The 21,791-nt window shown below is 45.3% G+C and overlaps 1 protein-coding gene across 3 annotated transcripts in view; it reads left to right on the plus strand.

Moving 5' to 3' along the window:
* Positions 1-21,791, plus strand: part of IL1RAPL1 (interleukin 1 receptor accessory protein like 1) — a 2,334,001-nt gene that overhangs the window by 836,194 nt on the left and 1,476,016 nt on the right. For all 3 annotated transcript variants that reach the window (XM_069637303.1, XM_069637304.1, XM_069637302.1), the window contains one exon: positions 14,336-14,615. In XM_069637303.1, coding sequence (XP_069493404.1) covers positions 14,336-14,615 — 280 coding nt within the window. The remainder of the gene's footprint in view (positions 1-14,335; positions 14,616-21,791) is intronic.

Here is a 21,791-nt window from a genome sequence, read left to right on the forward strand (position 1 = left end):
ATTATTTGTTTGTTAATCACTGGGAAAGATTGGGCTAGGATTGGGGATTTTATGATTTGTGAGAGGTTGGAAAGTGATCACTATCCATTAGTGATTGAAGTTCTAGGAAACCCAAGGGAGAAAAAAGGCTCTAGGGAACATTCCCCTGCTCAAGTTGAGGAGCTAACTGGGCATGCAAGAAAATCAGTTTAATGGATTAAGCTCCTGAACCTGTAAGGAACTCATGCTGGCAACAGTAAAGAGAGACACAAGTGATCACAGTTCCAGGGCATTTATTAAACTGTAAATGCAGGGTGGAAAAACGCTGAACCTAAACCTAAATCTAAGATGGGAGCAAGCTTCGGGCATCAAATGAAAAATAAGGCAGTCCTTGGGGCGTCTTGTCAAAGTAAAAGGCCTATACTAAAAAATAACTATTGCCAAGTCCTTATAACTTATTACAGAAAGAGTGTGGGATACAGTTTTCAATAAAGAAAGAAGTGTTCACAAATAATAAGTCAGGATATAATTGCCAGGGGTCTCCCTTCCCCATGTTTTGAGCACAGGACAAAGTGGATCTCGGGAGCACAGCACATGCTCGAGCTTTCCCATCACAAGCCGACAGTTCCGTACCAATTGCCAGGTTCTTAGATAGTTAAGTCTCTTTTCAATAAAAGTCTCTTGCCCTCGAGGGCCTGATGTATTCAACAACTCAACAAAAAAAAAAAGTTCCTTTCCAAATGAACGTTGGGGTGATGACTTTTCCTCTCCCGGGCTCGGACCCCCAGGCCTCCCTCGATCGTGCTCAGGCCTTTCTTTTGGGATCTCCCTCTGCCGGGCTCGGCTCTCAATGCTAAGGGGGACAATCCACTTCCCCTGGTCTTACAATATGACTTTTTAAACAGTTCTTCAGGCCTTGGCCCTTTTGTTAGCATCCCTTTGACGGGTTCACTCTTGCCAATTTTTACTAAACAGTTCACTGTAAACATCCCTCGGTTGGGTTAACTCATGTCAACATATTATATTTCGGGACTTTAGACTTCGCCGCCTTTTATTGGCATCCCTCCTTCGGGTTCACTTTTGCCAATCTTGTAATTCATATCTTTCACTCTCGTCTCTTGTCATGCAGCACTCACTTCCCTTAACTTCACAATCATCTGTCGGCCCAAGACTTTCGTCTGTGCAGAGGATTTTACAAGAGCCCTGTCTGACCACTTTGACCCCCTTTCGCCTTTTCCCAATGCCTTCTGGCTACGGTAGTTTCTACCATCGGGTAATCGCCAGAATTTCCTATGTGAGCACCCACGTTGTGCTGGACTCCTCCATTACTGGTTTTCCCACTTTTCCATCTTTTAGCTCTTTAAGCCTTTCACATTTCAAATGAGCCGTTTACTATTTTTCGTTCAGCACAGTTTGGTTTCTTATTGACTCTCCCATGGACTCACCGGCTGTGATGAACCGCTTGGCTTTCTTTCTCTTTGGAGTCAAGGTTGGTACCACAGAGACAAGCGTCTCTCTCCAGCTTGGTAATCAGTGGAGGAGGGTCTTGTGTACCGTTGACATCTGCTGCAACACACGCTGGCTATTGTTTGCAGTCTTATGATTCCTTCTGCAGATGTTTCACAGGCCTTGGTATGCGCCATCTTTCTCCTCCTCTTGAACTGCTGTGCTGAGTTAGCTCTCACGACGTGCGGTCTGCCTTGCTCGTTCTGTGCTTTTGTGCTCCACCTTTTATCCCGGTGGGGAAAGGAAAGGGCCATCAGGTGTGTGTGATTCTGACCAATTGCCTGACTTTGCCTGACCCTTGTATAGGGACATTTCAGGTAAATGGCTCTGGTGTTAGTCCGTTATCTTTCATGTTGTGCAAAAGTGTTTGTGTCAGAAGAGGGGGTGTTAGAGTGTTACATTATCCTATGGGGTATATAGAGGAAGAGGTGTTGCACCTCTTCCTCTCGTACTCGAGGGGTTTGTTGTGATCTTGGATGGGTGGTTTTTGTAAGGTTTGTGCAATGAGTAAGAAGGTTTGTGGGAACTGTAGTTGTTGGTCACATTTGACTGGGAAGTCGGAAAATGACAGAGGGATGGAATTGGTAGGTTTTATGAAACAAACAGGGATAGCCGGAATCGTGAACTGAACGGAGGGGATTGTGGAAACAATAGTGTTTTCTCAAGGTATATTGGGTGTTCATGAATGAATTATCAGATGGACGTGGAGAACATTACACGTTGCGCACTAAAAATCGCAAATTACCAGCATGGCGCCCTTAACGTGTCTGCCCTCGCATGAGGGCGCTAATAGCGTACCATTACGAGTACGCGGACACAAGCATCGCGCCATGCCGGTAATGCCCCAACTGCCATGCTGCTAAACTTCCCCAATAGTCCCTTACCGGCTTCGACGACAGTGCAGATAGCACCTCCGCCTTGACGCAGCATGCAAATAGCGGTCACCGCTAATATCGGACAGGAACGGGAAAGAGCATGGCGGCTATCTTTAAAAACACAATCCATTGCCATCCTCTGCCCCCCTGGACCTGTTTGTAGGACTTTGCTGTTGGAAAATATCTGGAACACCCTTACCATGCCTAAGGCTCCCAAAAAAACAACTGACTGCCAGAGGAAAGAAAAGTTTTCGACTGAGGAGCTACTAATGCTGACACAGACGCTATCTGAAAATGCTGCAGTGGTCTTCGCAAACGACATGCGGCGGGAGACACTCCTCCAAAAAAAATCAATCTGGGAGGAGGTGGCACTGAAAGTAAGTGCTGTGGGCACCAGCACCCGCACTGTACGTGAGTGCCGGAAAAGATGGGATGACCTTAGACTCTGGGTCAAAATGATCTTGGCAGAAAATCACAACATTGCCACAGCCAGTGGATCGGGGTCGCCAAATAAACTAAAAGAATGGGAGGAGACATGTGCCAACCTCATAGGAGTTGAATGCATCGAGGGAGTCGGGAGGATGGAGCATGGCGTGGCAGGCACTTCGGATGGAGGTAAGTGTACCAATGAAAGCATGCAATGTGAATCTACTGGTCCCCGCAAATGTCAGCCCAGAATCACCTAATTGATGGCCAAACAGCCACACATGCATCCCACCCTGCCCATGTCAGTGCCAGACCCAAATACACACACATGCACACATCAACAGAGCCAAGTGCCACACAGAACACTGCATGGATGAGCCACTGAACTGACACATCACCTGCATCCTTCACAATGAAGTCCAAATGCCCACAACTGCATTGATGATGTATCCTGCATTAAGTACATCGAACCGTAACCAATGCCATCCCCCTTCTTGTCCCCGACAGGGTCACATACAGACAGTGGCGATGGTGGGAATGCATCCCAGGCACCACCTGCGCAGAAGAAAAAAAGGCCACAGCCCACAGAGGACACCCCCACAACATCCAGGGGAAAAGGCGCAAGGCTCCATTTGCAGAGTCTCAAACATTGGTCGAGCGCCACTGCCAAGGCCACACCAAAGCCAACTGCCCCACCTCCGTAGGTCCACTCACCACCACCGATCACAGCCACCGAGGGACCACCATCAGCTGCAGCCAGTTCAGCAGGAGAGGCGGCAGCCACTTCTCCATTATCTGATGTGGAGGACCCAATAGAATTCAACCTGGGCATGCACACTCCAAGCCCCCCTGGTACTCCCCAGCCATCACCACCACACACACCTGGCTCCAACGTCACTGGTGATGAAACCATGGGAGCTTTCAGTAGCCCCCCGGTGCCTCCATCTGTTCACCTGCCTGCACCACAATGCACACCAGCCACACCACCAGAGCCCGACACTGCCCTTGACCTGGCCAGCATCAGCCAGCGGCAACAGGGTCTCACTGTGCTGGTTAGGCAGCACATGGAGGAGGCTGCCCGTCTCAGGAAGGAGATTGCAGAGACATCCAGGCAGTCCAGGGAGGGGATGGTGGCATGCACAGACAGGCTGTGTGGGGAGCTCATCCGAGTTCGTGAGGTCCTCACACGTATTGCGGATGCTATGGACCGGCAATTCCCACCACCACCACCACCTGGACATTCTGCCCCTTCTTCGTCCGCCAGTTCGCGGCAGTCAAGCCCACCCCGACGCTCCACACGCACCACTAGGTGCAGCTCTAGGCAGCCTCCCAATGCTGGTTTTGGCAATGACCAATAGGGAGTTAATGTTCATGCTTCCGCATGCATGCCTGGACGCATACATTGTGGAAGACACATGAGGGACTGTTGTGGGGGGTGGGGGGAAGATTGTGATGGGACTGTTGTGGGGGGTGGGGGGGAGGGTGTGATGGGACTGTTGTGGGGGGTGTGATGGGACTGTTGTGGGGGTGGGGGGAAGGGTGTGATGGGACTGTTGTGGGGGGTGGGGGAGAAGGGTGGTGGGATGTTTGGGGACATTCACATTTTCCTGTTTAAGTTCATTAATACACTGGTGTTTGAGCAAAACACAGGCCTGGACTCCTTCATTGTGTATGTGTACTTTATTGACGCCAGGGTCCATTGTGAGCACACGAACAGACACCAGTGCATTACTAGCCATATCCAGGTGACAGTACCAGAACATGTTACTCAGAATATTTGGTTGATCAGATGCTGTCTCACAGCATGTCCCTCCTGGCCATCCCCTCTTGCATGACCTGCATCCCCTTCACCTCCATCCTCATCACCATCATCATCCTCATCAGGTGCCTCCATTTCAACGTCAGGGGGCAGTGGCACATTCCGTCTGATACACATATTGTGCAGCATGACACATTCCATGGTGATCTTGGCCACCTTGTCATGGCCATACAGGAGCGCGCCACCATACCTGCTAATGCACCTAAACCGTGACTTCAAAAGTCCAAAAGTCTGCTCGATCACGATGCGGGTACGGGTGTGTGCACGATTGTATTCCTCTTCGTGCCTGTTCTGTGGGTTCCGTACAGGTGTGAGGAGCCACCTCTTCAGGGGATAGCTGGCATCACCTATGTGGGGGAAAGAATGGGGTCCTGTTACTGTTCACCTCAAGTGTGGCCTGTTTATTTCACAAACATTGACTTGGCATTGAGATTCAAGTACACAATCAACAGCATACATGCAAATGGTCTGTGTAACTGCAATGCGCAAAGGTGGGCTCAACCCTGCAAGTAGACATGCGTGGAATGTTGTGCAGTGTGGATGTGGTTTGATGTTTGATGTTTCTAAACTTGGATAGTCATCTGTGTTGTGTAGCATATACTTGCATGTCCGTTCATCTCAAGTACGTTGCGGCCCTCCCATATGGACATTGGCTTACATCTGTATGTGCATTTGGACGACAGACTACAGGCTACACCCAGTTGGAGTATCTATCTCTCCCCCGCCCCCAAGAACACCCAGTTGGAGTATCTATCTCTCCTCCCCCCCAAGCACACTGCCATGTGCTTGGCCTGCTACTCGCCAAGTAGCCACGAACGTTGTCCCGTTTGTCGCTCCATGTAGCGGGGGATAGTTGAGTTCCGCAGGACCATGGAATCATGGGTTGATCCGGGAAATCTGGCACAGCAATGTGTGATTATCTTGTTGGCGTCACATACCATTTGCACATTGATGGAGTGGAATTGCTTCCTGTTTCGGTACACTACTTCATTGTGATGTGGGACGACCAATTCCACATGTGTACAGTCGATGGCCCCGATGCAACTTGGGATGCCTGCCAGTGAATAGAAACCGACTTTGGTGTTTGCAATCTCCTGGGCAGTCTGTGGCATGTATATGTGTTCGGGTGCATGCTTCAGGAGGGCATCGAGTACCAGGTTCAGTGTGCGTGAGAATACTGGTTGGGAGATGCCATGCATCTGCCCCACTGTATGCTGGTAGGTGCCTGTGGCCAGGAAGTGGAGCACAGTCACCACCTTCAGTAGAGGGGGGATGGCAGTTCTGATGTCTATGAGGCTCACAATGTCGTGGTGTATCATGTCCACGATGCTGGTGATGGTATCCCGGTCCAGACGGTACAGGGTGTGTATCTGCTCAGGTGTTAGGTTCAATGGACTGGCTCTGTTCCTGGGAATTGGTGGGTGCCTCTGTGGTATGATTAGGTGCCGTGGTGGTGCTTGCTGTGCCTGTCTTGCCCTCCTCCTCCTGTGTCTCCTCTGTGCTGCCTGTTGTTCTTGCAGTTGCGCTGCAATCAGGTCCTCCAGGCCATGTAATGCTGCTAGTATTGGAACCATCTTGGTGTGGGAAGGGGTGTGGGAAGGGGTGTGGTGTGCTCCTTTTGAGCAGCCACAGTCTCCATTGCCTCCACCTGTGCTGATTGTGGCCACCTGTGGCAGGTGGTAACACTGCACAGTTCTTTTAATGGGTGGTTCACGATGGCAGTATTAGCGCCATGCCGGTAAGGGGTTTTGGGTGCTTTTCCATGCCGCTATTGGCACGTCCGCCTGGCTTGTGATGATGTGCTAATAGCCGCATGGCGTAAATTACGGACGCAAGGGTCGTGTGCCCACGGACTGGCCGTTATTAGTGGCACCGTACTTAGCGGTGCCGCAAATAGCGGTGAGCAAGGTCATAATTAGGATGGGGATTTAGCGTTACCGGTATTCCTTTACCGGTAACGTTAAATCCCTACCGCCTACCGTGTAATGAGGCCCAGGGATTCTGAGAGTGGTTGTTTCCTACTGTAACATGGTTTGGGATTTTAACCGGTTTACCACAGGTGTATGGGTGGTGGGACTCTAATAAGGGAGCTTCATTGGTCTGAAGGGAGATAGATGTGGTACAAATAACAAATGTTTCAGGGATCTCGTTCTCCTCTCCTTCTTCCTCTGCAGAAAACTGCATCTCACCTGGGGCTTTCTCTCGAGCACAACCCCGGGCTCCCCAACCCAGGTGATCCTCCCTCGCTCGTCCCCCCCAGGGCTGATATCTGAGAGCACCAGCCCTCCCCTGGCCACCTGAATAAGGGATTCCCGAGGTCTACTTTGGAGAATACCCTGAGGTTCCTCACAAACCATACTGCTAAACCAGATATTTATGCATCCATTTTAGGTAACATCTCTACTATATGTGATGAGGATTCTAGTGACAGGAACATTCTGGAAGAACATAAGGAGCTAAACAGAAATGTACTCCCTTTGATCTCTGTCAGCCCAAAAGAAATGAAGAAACGATCTAGAATTCAGTCTGAGTGGTATGAAAGTGATTGGGATATTGAACTTTCTGTAAGAGCCCCATCCGGGGTGGATGAATTAGTATTACGCTCTTTAAAAATGAAATATAAAGGGTTAATGTCTATGAAAAATTCGATTTTGTTAAAGAAAAGTGGTGCCTATTACAGAATGCCTTGCAACTGGGAGAGATGTTTGCCTTTTCTGGAAACTGGTTTCAGATAAAGAGCTAAATTGGGACAGGGACATACATTGTACCACTGGTGAAAATGCCTGGTGGTGTCACTTTTCTAGATTATATGGCGCTGAATGTACGCCACCCCTGCAACCCTCCCCCCCCCCCCACACACCCCTGCCTGGCTGTTGGCAGCCTTTTCTCCTGTACAAAACTTGTTTTTTTCTGTTGGTGAAGAGGTAACTGCCCTCTTAGAAATGGTAAAGTTGCTGGGCCGGACCTAATTCCTGCTGATCTATTTAAGGATGAGGTGGAGATTTGGGCTCCAGTGTTGTCCAAAATATTTAATGTGATCCTGAGTAGTGGCAAAATCCTTGTTTCCTGTCAAATGGCTACAATCCCACCAGTCTATAAGAAAGGAGCTAAGGACCTCCCAGCCAACTACCTTCCAACCTCTCTTTTGAACGGTGCTGGCAAAATCTTTGGAAAACTAATACATAGTCATTTGCAGGATTGTGCCGATTGTGACAATGTAATCAGTCACCTTTAGATCAAATCGAGGGAACGATGGACCACTGTGTTTTACTCTCTATGCTCATTCTGATGTAGACAGTGTTAAATTAAATGTACCTCTATGTCGTTTTCCTAGACCTAAGGACTGACTTTGACTCAGTCTCCAGAGATACTTTATGGCAGATCCTGTTAGTCGGCAATGCCCCTGTTCGTTTGGTCTCAATTATTGCCTTTCTTTATTCAGCTAATAAAGCAAGAGTATGTTATGGCCCGGTTGGTGAGATGACCCAAGCCGTTGACGTGCACTCCGGTGTTAGGCAGGGTTGCGTCCTGGTACCCCTTCTATTCAACATATAAGTACAGGAGATTATTGATGCGCTGTTGGGAGGGTGCTAGGAGCCCCCTAGTATGTGCTTTCGAAAAATACCCTGCCTTATTTTACATGGATGATGCTGTCGTTCTTGCCACCCACCCCAAAGGGACAAAAAAGGGCGTTGTCTATTTTCCAGGAGAAATGTAAATATTTATGTTTATATTTTTGTTTAAACCTGAACATCAATAAATCTAAAACAATGCTTTTTAAACCTACTTTTGCCAAAAGTAAGCTGCAGTTGCTGAATGCATGCAATTTCGCTCTTGAGCAAGTCCACCATTTTGACTATCTAGTATACCCTTCCAGGAAACTGGAGGCTGGGGAGCCAGAGAGCCAAATCTGTTATCACATTGGAGAAATATAGGGGTGGCACCCTTTCTTTTTTTGTAAACTTGGATTTGATTTTGTACTGTAAACAAGCTCTACCAGCCTCACTGTATGGTGAACTATGGGGTTGCTCAAACTTTGATAGGATGAGCTCCTGTGAAAACAGTTTTTTTTAAATAAAACTGTTTAAATAAAACTGTTATTACCCACCACTGCTCCTTCTGCACTGGTTCATCTAGGATTCGATTGTGTTCCTGTAGCAACCCAGATAACTTTAAAGCCAGTTTTATTCTAGCTTAGGCTTTGGAATACCCAGGGACTTGGAAAATATTGTGACGCGTTATCCCATATTTTGAGTCTGAATGGTGGTAAAAGTTTAAAATTGTTTAAAAATGTGAAGACAATCCTTTGGATAGGATTGACCTATGCAATACCCCACGGGGCCTTTTGTCCCAGAAAACTAAGCGCTTGAAATCGCTTATGTATTTGAGAGCCTGTGATAACCTGATAGTTGATGCTGCTAACTTAAAATTGGGCAAATAATATCTTGAACACAGAATAGAATGGGGTTTTAAAGCTTATTTATATATCTCTCCATCTCTTGAGAGATCTTTGTACCTGCACTTTAGAGTTGGCATATTGCCAGTAGCCTTTTTTACTTTATCTTGGAGGGATGGTGAAACTGCAAAGTGTCCATTAGCACCCTGGGCGGGGGCGCCAGCCAATCAGGTGGCTAGGAACGTGGGCTTGAACCGTTGTAGAAAGGAAAATCCTTTTTTTGTTTTTAGCCTCACTCGGGTAACTTGGGCTGCCGGGCCGTTATCCCCCATTCCAGCCCCTGGAACGGGAGATGAATGCCACATTATGTGGATTTCATAAACAAACATTGTTACATTTTATGTTAATCTGTGGGAAAACTTCCCGTCTGAGATGGTTGTATCTAAGGACAATATTGAAAGACTCTGGCTTTCACCTTGTAACTTCTGCCATGTTGTTCTTAAATCAGTGCCTGTCCATAAATGTTATTTTTGCAACTGCACTTTATATTTTTAGTGCCTGGGTGCAAAGAAACAAAGCTTTAAAAAAAGGTGGTATTACAATTGGGGCTAATGCGTCAATGCAAGCTGGTGCAGTTCTAACTTTGTTTTGGTTCTGCTTTTGTAATTGGAATTATTTGCTGCTATTATCTCAATGTCTGTATTTATCGATAGTTTTTAAATGTTGTATGCATTTTATTTGTTTTAACAATCTGTATTGTATATAATCAAAAAATATTCATAGGCGTCCCTCTGCGAGAACGAACACGGCTCAATGACTGTTTCTTTGGGAAGGTACCCACTTGAGAGTCCGCAGCCACACTTTAGCTCACTGTACCTTTCACAGAAGGGAAATATCCATTTGCATATCAGTCTTTGTCCTACCCACATGGGCAGTCCAGCACCGAAATGCTATGGGAACTCTCTTCTGAACAAGAGTACCAACAGTAACCACAGACACGTGTTTCAACCTTGCTGGGCCTCATCAGTGAGGTGGAGCTGTGCCTCTCCGAGCACAGTGAGCAAGGTGTCCACGTCTGGATGGCCCTGGGAAACCTTGGGTGACTAAACTGAAGTCCCTTAAACAATCAAAAACACTTGTCTGGGGTTGCTGCTGGTACTGTTGTTCAGAAGATAATTGTCATAGCATTTTGGTGCTGGACTGTCCATGTAGGCGGGACAAAGACTGATATGCAAATGGATATTTCCCTTCTGTGAAAGGTACTGTGAGCTTAAAGTGTGGCTGCAGACTCTCGAGTGGGTACCTTCCCAAAGAGCAGCTCATTTAGCCATGTTCGTTCTCGCATAGAGGTGCCAATGACTATTTTGGGATTTTTTTGTATTGTATGTATGTTTGTTATGCTTGAAGGTGAATACCGAATAAAAGCTGAATGACTGACACACCCAAAGTTATTTGTGCTACAAGATGTGGAGGGCGCAGGAAGGAAAGATAAAGGCTGAGAGAAACACAATGGTGGAACCTTCTCCAGCTGTAAGGAGCACCTTCTGACTATACTAACCCCACCTCCTCCCCTCTACAATAAAATTAAAGGGCATTTTGCTATGCAGCATCCTGGTGAGTGGCTACCCTTTTGTGAATGGGTGTTCCCTTTGATTCCTGTCCCCAGGACAACTTCCAGTGGAGTTACTGTCTCTCTGGGGAGCCGCCAGGGTTACAGTCTTACTGGCAGCAGAAAAGACAACCTAACTGGGACAATGCACATAACCCTTCCAGAGCTTAACTGTGCTCACAGGGCAGACATATGTGTGATATCATTTTGATGTGCCTTGGATAAGTATTGGAGGTGCCAGACACCATTATATAAAGTTGTCGGAGCCCCTCCGCTGAGAACAAAAACAGTTAAAATAGCCTTTTACATGGGAGGTTTCCCACTCAGGAAGGTCTACAGCCACGTTTTAGCTCACTGTACTTCTCAAAGAGGAAAAATATGCCAGCCACCATACCTCATCCTTAGGTATTGCTTATTTTTACAGTTTAACGAACCGCCAGAATGGCTCATAGTACATAATTCATAGTTATATCGTTTTTGTAACAGAGGTGCCTATGTTAAATGCAGCCCCTGTGTTGTAGGGACTTTGGCAGTCACTGCAGCTTTCAAGAGGGCACCTCTGACCTGAACCTGCTCGTGCCACTGGCGAGCAGGTTCTGTAATCAGGCAACTGATTCAGCAGGGCACAGGTGTACACACTTTAGGAAAGGGGGACCTTGTGAGCAGATCATCCTTTCTGAGATGGAAGTAACGCATCATTTTATTACTTACTAAAACATTTTTAAAAAGCCAGGGTTTCTATATTCTTGTCGGATGGCAATTCCTCACAATGTCTAATGCTCTTTTATTTACCACTCTATGGGCCTCATTACGAGTTTGGCGGTAATGCGCTGGTAATTCCACTGAATTACCGCCAAAATCATTTACCATTTTCGCCACTTGGTCCTGTGGGTTTACCACAGGAGTACAAGTGGTGGTATGGTGGTGTTAGACCCCATTTTCTGAGTCCATAGGACTCCATGGGGATTTTGTTGGAATTACTGTGAGCCTTAATTCTGCTGTGGTAATTCCACTGATGTTTGGCATCAAGGTGGAGGATTTACCTAATGCTGGTGGTAAATCCTCCACTTCAACGCCAAACTCTGGATTTGGCAGAGCTGTAAAAATGTCAGTAATTCCATTACTGCCAAATATGTGGTGGTAACGGAATTACCACCACGTTTTTACCTTCCGCCAAACTCGGAATGAGGCCCTATATTTGGAAACATTGACATTATTTTTTATTTAATGTGAATTGACCTTCATTTAGGATATGCAGTCCAACAACTTCTGAGACCAAATTATTCAAACACTCGCTGTTCCTGGTACAGTTCACACAGGTTGTTTCAAGAGCAGCTGAGGGCCCCATTAAAAAGAGAACTGCTGATCCAGAGTATACACTCATCACTTTGTGCAGCACAACACAGTGAATGTGCCAGCTACCACACTCACAGATGTAGGACAGTCAAAGCAGATCATTCCTTTCAAGCGGATCAGAGAAATCCACCCGGGGTGCAGTCTGTACTTGCAGCCCCTCGTTGGCCTACCATAGGGTCCCTGGACTCTCTTTGGACCCTAAGCATGTGTAGTGTATGTGTGTGTGTGTGTGTGTGTGCGTACATGTCACCTTCTGGGTGGCACCCACATACAGAGTCGGAATGGCAATTTGCTTTCCAAGGGAGCTACCCACCAATAAATAAGACTAGCTGGTATACCGGTGTTGCCCGGGTTATTATTATGTGAGAACAACATGGAGATTCCTGAGTAGCATGATGGGTGACATGGTAGCAATCGTGCCAACAACTATGGCCCTAAAGTTCAATGTTACTAAAGTACATGTTCATTGTAAGGCTTGTTTAGAAACAACATTTGTTGTTTCCCTTCCCGGTGAACATGGTTTATGGCTTCGTCGGCAGGCACCATCTTGCAAAGATTCTCTGGAAATGTATTTTCACCTGATGCGGCAAAAATGTGGAAACTTCTGGAATGCTACCTGCCTTCACCTTCGCCTCTAAGGTCCATTCGCCTACATTGTTTGTTTTCCTTCCCGGTGAACATGGTTTTGCGGCTTCGTCGGCAAGCCACAAACCCACAAACACCTTTTGACTTTTGCTGAAATCCAGGCTATCGGGTGAGGTGTCCAAATATCATGTATCCAGTAATGACTAGAGGGTCCTAACAGGTGACTGTGCAAAATGTGGCACAGATTGGTGAAACAGTGTGGAATTGTATAGGGAGCATATCTGAAGCCACAAACCCACACACGCATTTTCCCTTTTGCTGAAATCCGGGGAAAGAGGTGGGGTGTCCAAATGTCATGTAACGCGTAATGGCCGGAGGGTTCTAATGGATGACTGTGCAGAATTTGGTACAGATTGGTGAAACAGTGTGGAATTGTATAGGGAACATATGTGAAGCCACAAACCCACACTCACATTTTCACTTTTGCTGAAATCCGGGAAAAGGGGTGGGGTGTCGAGATGTCATGTAGCCAGTAATGTCCAGAGGCTCCTACGAGGTCTGCTTGCGGGTGCCTTTTCGCCCACCAGGTCTGACCTGGCGGGCGGAACAGCACCTGCAAGCAGACCATGTCAGATGTACAGGCACCATTCGCGAATGGTGCCTGTGCATCTGACCTCCCCATTCCCATTGAGCCCTATGGGGCTCAATGGGAATGGGGAGTAATGCATTCTGGAGCCTGGCCATGGGGAAATACAGGGTCGGCCAGGGTTATAATGGCCCTGAATTTCCCCATTGCCAGGCGCCGGAAAAATGTGCAAGTTCGGCAACAGCCTGCCGGTTTTACCGGCAAGGCTATCGCCGAACTTGTAATGAAGCCCAATGTGTCACTTTAGCTGAAATCCGGGGGAAGGAGTGGGGTGTCCAGAAATCATGTAGCCAATAATGTCTGGAGGGTCCGAACAGGGGACTGTGCAAAATGTGGTACAGATTGGTGAAACATTGCGGAATTGTATAGGAAACATACGCTTTGCCACAAACCCACACATTTTCACTTTTATATATATAGATGGAAATGCATTCTACATTACAAATGTGACCTTGTACCTTCTTTTGAAGTATCAAAGAGTGTCCAGTCAGTCAATGACAGAATGAACATTTTTTACAGGGGATAGAGGTAATGTGCCTCCTGGTAGTAATATTTTGATTTGTTTTAACTGTTCTTGTGTCTTCTTAACTTGACTTTATTTCTTAATTTAACACCAATGTGAAGTTGGAAGATGGCATCGTGGTTACTGTGGGTGTTATGCATTTAATAAATCAAACAAAAACCTTCACATTGAGTGGCAGGCCATAACTTCTTTTCAATAATCGACCCACAATTTTGTTAAATACATTTGATGAGGGAAGTGAATATATCCAATGGAATAGTAATAATTATTATAATTGTATATGGCTTTTGGGATTTGTGGAATAATCACCTCAGTCCCTACCCTACCTTCACTAATGGAATTTACTATTTGACTTGCCATTGACTCAGGACTGAAGCGCTGTGCATATGGTATTCAGGATAAACAATGCAACATAACTATCACAATTTTATCTGTGCCATTCTAAGGTGTTAGAAAGACACAACTTCGAAAATGACTGTTCATTTTAAATGAGAGCAGAATGGATATGTTTTGTGTGGTTATTATTTTTTTAAAAAATCACTGTAAATTTAACATCATGAATACATTTTCTCTGCAACGCCATCAAACAACATTTGCCTGTTTCTTGATTTGCAGCTGATGGTTGCACTGACTGGTCTGTGGATTACAAGAACTATCAAGCTTTAGTGGGAGAGCCTGTTCGCCTAAAATGTGCACTATTCTATGGGTATATCAGGGCTAACTACACCCTTGCACAAAGTGCTGGCCTCAGTCTCATGTGGTACAAAAGTACAGGACCTGGAGATTTTGAAGAACCTATTCCTTTTGACGGTGCAAGAATGAGCAAAGAAGAAGATTCCATTTGGTTTCGGCCCACAATCAGCCAAGATAGTGGCCTTTATGCCTGTGTGATAAGGTAGGAAAACATTTTTATATGCAAATGGTGACAGTCAGCAATGTATGCAGATGATGTTACTTATGTTTTAGATACCCAACTTTACAGTTGTGCATGCAATACAACGTGTTATACATTTGTGTTCAACCAATAATTAGTTTATAGCCTCCATCAAAATGAAAACAATTTAACTGGCTAGTTACAAATTTGCAGTATTTCCTCCAGAAAGACTGCCAAATGGAATTACTGTTCTTATGGAGCAGGCATGCATTACATTAAAGGGTCCCAATGATTCTTAGCCAAGCAGAGCTTTCAGTTATTTTGTTTTGAAGCTCCATTTCATTGCCATATTTCTGCATGCAGTATTACCAAGGTAATATTGCATCCGTTCATAATATGATATGATAAGTCATTTATAACGTGCCTGTACACAAGTATTTTTAGGCGCAACAAGACAGGGAAGGGAGGACAGAGGGAGGAGCATGATCTTGCTAAACCTTGTATCATTCAGATCTCGCAAGTGCGGGTGGTGGGAGGGAGAGAGGTACTGGGGGAGAGGGAAGTGTCACGACCCTCAGCCCTGATCCCAACTGCAAGCCCATTGGCCAGGTGGAATCAGGACTTGGATCGCTTATAAGGCCTAGCATCCACTTCTCAGGCCCTCTTGGGGCCAGTCCTGACGCCTTTGGCGCCAGGCTCATAAACCAAGATAGATATCTGCTTGTGGAACTACTTTTTAGGGCTTTCAATCAACATGGGGGCATCCACATAGCTTGATTCCTAGAACCAAGCTATGCGGTATAGTGTTTTGGGTGTGGTGGCCTAGGGACTACTTTACCTGGACTACATTGCAGTGGCAATTTAAACCACACCCGAACAAGACAACACGCTTCGCGTTACTTTGCTACTAGCAACGTGACGCTCACCGTGTCCAGCTTTCTCACGAGCCTGACGAATTCTGGACCTGCAGAAAAAACAATTAACATCGTTAGCAACAGAAGCTTACCTGTAATCTCTATCCTTCACTGCTCGCAGCTCCTGGGCAGCTCCGTTTGAAGAGATTGCCGCCCAGATCGAAGGACCTGAAAAAAGGAGAAAGACATTATTAAAGGAGGTAGAAGAGACATTACAACCACGAAGCGCTTAGCTTACCTGGCTGGCTGATTTTCGACCGGCATAGCTCCGGAACTCCATCCGCGCCGGGAGCACACCGCGACCTACGAAAAAGAGACAAGCACAGGTCAGTGAAGACAAGACATCGCTGTGCTGCGCAAAGCGCTTCCTTACCGCATCATAGCGCTTTGGTGTGCCATCGTTTACCGGCAAGAACCATCCTACACAGTTCTCCAAGCGGACACTCCGCGCACCTAAGGGTGATAAAAAGAGACATTTTAGAACAGTGAAAAGGCATGCAAGAATAACAACTTCATAAACTCGCAATAAGACCTACCTGAAAGACATTACTTGGGCCGCAGTTAGTGAAGTAACTGGACAGCACGCGCCCACCATAGACAATGCGCCCCTGCCCAGAGAGCAGGACGGAGAGCCCACCAATTCCGACAACCAGGTGAGAAGAGAACCCGCAGGGGCTGTAATCACAAAGGAGGTGGGAAAAAAATTACCTTGGTCGGCAGTCCTAACGTAGTCTTCATTTCCAGGCGGAATCCCATCGACACCGAGAACCACACCAGGGAACCATTGAGAAGGGCATTGGCGACCAACTGCCTGAGTGGCGTCCCCGTGGATACCAGGTGAGCGTAAGAGGAAGGGAAAGTGCAAGTAGCTCATAAGTGCTGCCGGTAAGGGGCTCATAAGTGCAGAGTCAGGGGACGGTAGGGTTGCAGATACAGACCCTTAAGTTCTTTGGAGGCCCGTAGACAGTGCAAGGGCAATTGGACATGCAGGAGCCTGGACCCGAGGTTCAGTGGGTGGTCAAGTGACCAGTATGCAGGGCAGTCAGGGCCATCAGCAAGAGAGTGGGAGAGAGAAAGTGGAAGAGAAAAGGAAGGTCTTGAGTCGCTTCCAGAACCGGAGGTGGTCCTATTCAAGTTTGAGAGAGGCAGGGAGGCTGTTCATGCTTTTCCTTGAGGGTTATGACCTGAACACAAATGAACGTGGAATGGAAGAATTTCTTGTCAAACCTATTAGTACACTTTGAGGGAAGGGGTAACATCTTTTGGACCTGATTGTTGATTAAATGCACATTTGCATGTGATTTGTTTGAGCAAAGTTGCTGACAAGCATGAGCACTTGAATTTCTTTTCAAATGTATTAGCACACTTTGAGGGAATGTCTTTGGGGCAAGCTGGTTGTTTTCTTGCTCTCTCTGCCACATCTTGGTTGGGTGCAGTAGCTAACACACACAAACTTGTATTTCTTGGCATATTCTTTTCCGCACATTGATGGAAAGGTAAAGGTCTTTGGGGTACGTTGGTAGATGGGATAAGAATTCACAAACACCTTGTTTCAGCATACTTGCTAAAACACATGAGCACTTGAATTTAGTGGTATACTATATAAGTTCATTATTTTAAAAGGACAAGGTATTTATAAAATGTGTATGGGTTTTTAGAACCATTTTGAAAGTGTAGCAAGAGATATATTGTGGAAGGTATTGGGTGAGTTGAAAGCATCAGCCTCATAACTACACGCCATACAATTGCTTTATGAAAACAATATTGAAAGGGTTAGATTTGGATAGAGGGGAGAGTGTACTGCCCGCTTTTCTGCCCAGAGATATAAGGCAGGGCTGCATTGTTTCTCCGCTGCTGTTTTCATTATAAATTAATATGTCAGCTCAGCACATTTCAGATTCTGATTGCTACGTACCAAATATTGATGGGAAGACATTAGGCATTCTGATGTATGCTGATGATTTGGTTATTTTGTCTACGATGTCAACCTGCTTTTTTAGAAATGTTTTGTGATGAGTTTAAATTGATGTTTAATATTTCTAAAACAGGAACTATGCCAACAGGATCTATTCCTTGTCCAAATGTTGTATATTACCTATACAAGAAAGGTATCCAGCAGATAGACTATTTTGATATTTAGCAATCCGATTCTATAATAATGATTCTTGGTCTGGTCAGATTGATATACTAGTAAAATCATACTAAAACAGAAAGCTGGGACTACATTGGCATTCTGCCACACATTTATATAGAAAGCTTGCTCAAGGAGAATGCAAAGTTGACAGCCCTTTATGGGCAGAACGTTGGGGTCCTGTATCTTTAAAATCTTTTCTGTTGTCTGAGATAAACTTTTTGAAAAAGTTATTACTTGCTTTGGGTGCCCCAACACTTCCAGTTTCTGCAGGTTTGTGCTTACTAAACCATTATGAAGCATGTTTTAAACTGCTTGTATTTTGGGCTTGTTTAAATCGGTCATAACAGCTTTTATTTTAGAAAAGGGGTTTATGGCATTTTGCAAAGGATTTTCAGGGGTCAAATTGGGAATGGCTGAAATGTATCAAATCAACTATTTTTGAACTTGGATTTTGTCATTTGTGGACAGAGAATACCATAATGACTGATGAATAATTATTTTGTTTTAAAGCGTTCATTTTGCATTGAGTCATTCTTAGTTGCTGAAAACAAGTATAATCACCTTATAGGTAAAGAAACTTGGTGATCTGAACTGCATTTCATCCGGATTGGGAATCTCTATGTGAGAGTTCTTCTCACTAAATTTAGATTGGGTATTCTGTCTTTGGCAGAATTTGTTTCTAATTGGTATACATCCTTGACCAGCAAATGTCCTGCATGTATCTGGGAGATGGAATCTAATGTTATTTTGTCATTTGTATAACATTTTGAGAAAAAAAACTGTTAATCCCATATTTCAAAGAATATGTGGTTGGATGGGTAGCTGATGCCATGATCTTTTTAAAAGTTTCAATTCAGCCGAAATGTAGGTATATTGTTAAGGCGCTGATTGTTAGGAAACTTCATGTAGTTGAATTTGGCCTTGTGAGCGAATATAAATTGAGTTGCTCCTTTTATTGAGTTATATTGATTATGTTGACATTATCGCCTTAGTAGACAATTTATCTATTTATGTATCCCTTAGAGTTAATGACATATGAATTGTATACATTATAATGGTTAACTTGTAGTAGTTGTGAGAGTTATCTTTTAAATCGTTATGATATATTATTAGATAATGTATGAGCGATTATTTGTTAAGAGATGTAAGGCATCCTGGTTGATTGTACATGCTCTGACACACAACTTTCTATAGCGCAGTTACTGACATCAGCAAAATGTTTTATTTATTGCTGTTGTTTCCATAACCGCACGTCCCAGAACTCTTCAGGCCATCTTTGTGAAAACCTGGACTGGAGCCAAAGACCACTCAACAAATCTTGGTAAATAATTATGGGACCCTAACCCGTTGCTGCCGATGTAAAGAATTGCAAATCAATGTAGATAGACTTACTGTGCGTGGGGAAAATGCACAATGAAAAGGAACATTTCTGCACAGAGAGGCTGGAGACGAGAAAGGGAGCATGTCTTACTGGGGATTTTAAAACATGTTACCTACAGATGCAACCCTGGGGGAAAGAACAGGAATAGACTATTCTCATAGAGCAGGTGACCATGGGTGATCAAGGGGAAGCCAGAGGACTTCTAGTGCAGGGTAGGCTGGCCTATAAAAACCCAGAGAGACAGAAGATGGATGAAAGGTGTTTGGGTGAAGTCAGGAATGGAGTTGGTGGCCCAAGGGACGAGGTGGTTAAAAGCGGGTGATGGAGATAAGTCCTGAGAAGCCTCTGGCTGTGGTGTGAGAGAGTTCAGATAAGGTATTCTGTATGAGAGAGGGTGGTACCAATTGAGAGTGGAATGTGTCTGAGGGAGTGGCCGGTGCAGAGATAGAGAGCGAAAAGAGAGTGAGAGTTGAAAGGGAAGGGGAAGGAAGTTAGGCAGTAGGGAGAGTGAGTGAATGTGGTAGTGAGAATGAGACAAGAGGGTGGCGCTGAGAAAGAGAGGATGTAGGCATGCTGAGGAAGGAGGTGAGTGTTTGTGTAAGGAGAGAAAAGATAAGGTGAGCAAGTGGACCGAGAGAGAGAGACGGAGAGGACCAGGAGAAAGAGGGGAAGAAAAGAAGGGAGAAAGTGTAACATGGCAATCAGAATAGAGAGGGAGAGACAGATGAGAAAGGTAGGCAGGAGGCGATAGAAGGAAAGAAGGAGACTACTAGGAGGAGAGGTTGAGCGGTGAGGAGTGAGACTGGTGTGGATAGGGGAATAAAGAAAACATTGTAGTGAGAAAATCAAATAGAGCAAGGTCTCTTTAGAAAGACCCACAGGGAGCTTGGGAACGCTCCTGCCTTGAAGATCTCCCTTAGGAACAGACTGCTTAGATAGTAGGGATTACCTTGCATTAGTCCAATGCTTGGGACGCTGTGGAGAGTAGTGGTGCCTGGGCGAGGGTGGAGGGAGCCCACATGGAGGCTGAGGAAGTCCAAGGGTACCCTTTAGTCCGGACCCAACAACAACTCCCCAAGAATACCTTTCAAATCATTAAAAAAAAGCTGAGAACCTATCCTTGTCTGTGGATTTTTTAAGCCACATGTGACAAGTGTTGGTATCGTGGGATATACCGTCCACTACTTGCAGAGTTGGCAATTGATAGAAACTGGACCTCAGCAAATTGGCAAAAGCCTGTTGGTGACATCAGCGCAATAAATGTTAATTATTGACCGAATATTAGAACTCGACTTCTGTTAAATGCTACGGAATTCAGAGTTTCCCATGAGTACATAGGAACCGTGAGGAAGACATGGGAGGGATGGAGTTGAGATCATGACTGCAATGTGATTTGTGATTTCAACAAACACAATTTTGGACACACACCCACATAACCCTGATCTCCCTCACATTGAAACACAATTGGTTACGGTTTGGACTTATTATCTTTGTCTCTCCTTACCATATGTTAATGTAATCCTTACTGTGACTGTATTTGTAACAAAGTATAATACTCTTTTTCATTTTTTTTCTGATTGTTTAATGTTCCAGATACCTTTGATGTGTCGAAAGAACATCTATAATTTATTTAAACTCTAGATGTCCTCAGTTCTATCCAGACAGAGCTAAGTAACATGCACAGTGGTTCAACCCCATATTTTTTATGGCATCGTGGGATCGTTCAGACACCGAAACAGAGGCCACCCAAAGCCAACCATGTTGAGGGTGGTATTACTAGCCTGGACTGCCACGCTTCCCATCATGGCTACTGCATGAGCAGCAGGACATGATATATGTGGGGATGAGGAGAAAGTAAAGGCCCTTCTGAGGTCAGGTTTATGGGTGGCAATACTAGAAGGAATGAAAGGAAGAATCGCACCAAAGTCAAGCCAAGACCATTAACATACCATGGATTTTGGAGTAGGAGTGATAGACAGAGACTATCGTGGAGACGTTAAGGTGGTCTTATTTACCTAAGGATTAATGCCTATGTCATCAAGCCTATCACCCACCTCATCTGTGAAAAGATCCTAATCCGTGAAATGGAGCAGGTTGAATAATCGAAGGAAACTGAACCAGAGAGTGCTGACTTTGGGGAAATGGCAACTGTAAGACAGAGGGACATGTGACGAATGAGGAGAGCAGGCAACGCATCCTTGGATTTCGCAGAGCCACAGAACATGGATCTGCTCTTAGAACAAGCCCAAAGGTATGTGGTGTCCGAAATCGAGAGCAAGACATTAAAAACCCCTCATTAAATAGACTTGGGGGGGGCTACTCTTTTGGGTAACCGTGAATCAAAAGGGAGATGGGCAGAACCAAAATCATTAACACTTTGACACCATGGCAGAATACCTACTGAGCAGGGATGAGGATAGACTAGCATTGTTTGCACTTAAGGGTAGCACTTGAAATGCATTCAGAAGTATTCTAGCAACACAGCAAAACCTAAAACAAAAAATCCTTAAATTAGAGCAGCTTTCCACTAATGAAATTAATAAATACTGGAGAAAAGTGACGATGCACAACTATTTGGAGCAGGGCAAGATACCTAGAGGCCTATGCATATTATTGCTCCAAGACTTTACCAATTCAGAAGTCTTGGATATCACACAGAAATCAGAGGATAACTTAAAACAGGACTCCAAGATAATGATAGATCTTCTTGGAGCATGCCAACCAAGAACATGCCAGGATTGAGAAACAAATTGAGACAGTCAAAAAGG

The sequence above is a fragment of the Ambystoma mexicanum genome, chromosome 7p (assembly GCF_040938575.1).
Source record: "Ambystoma mexicanum isolate Mex_15411 chromosome 7p, UKY_AmexF1_1, whole genome shotgun sequence".
NCBI lineage: Eukaryota > Metazoa > Chordata > Amphibia > Caudata > Ambystomatidae > Ambystoma > Ambystoma mexicanum.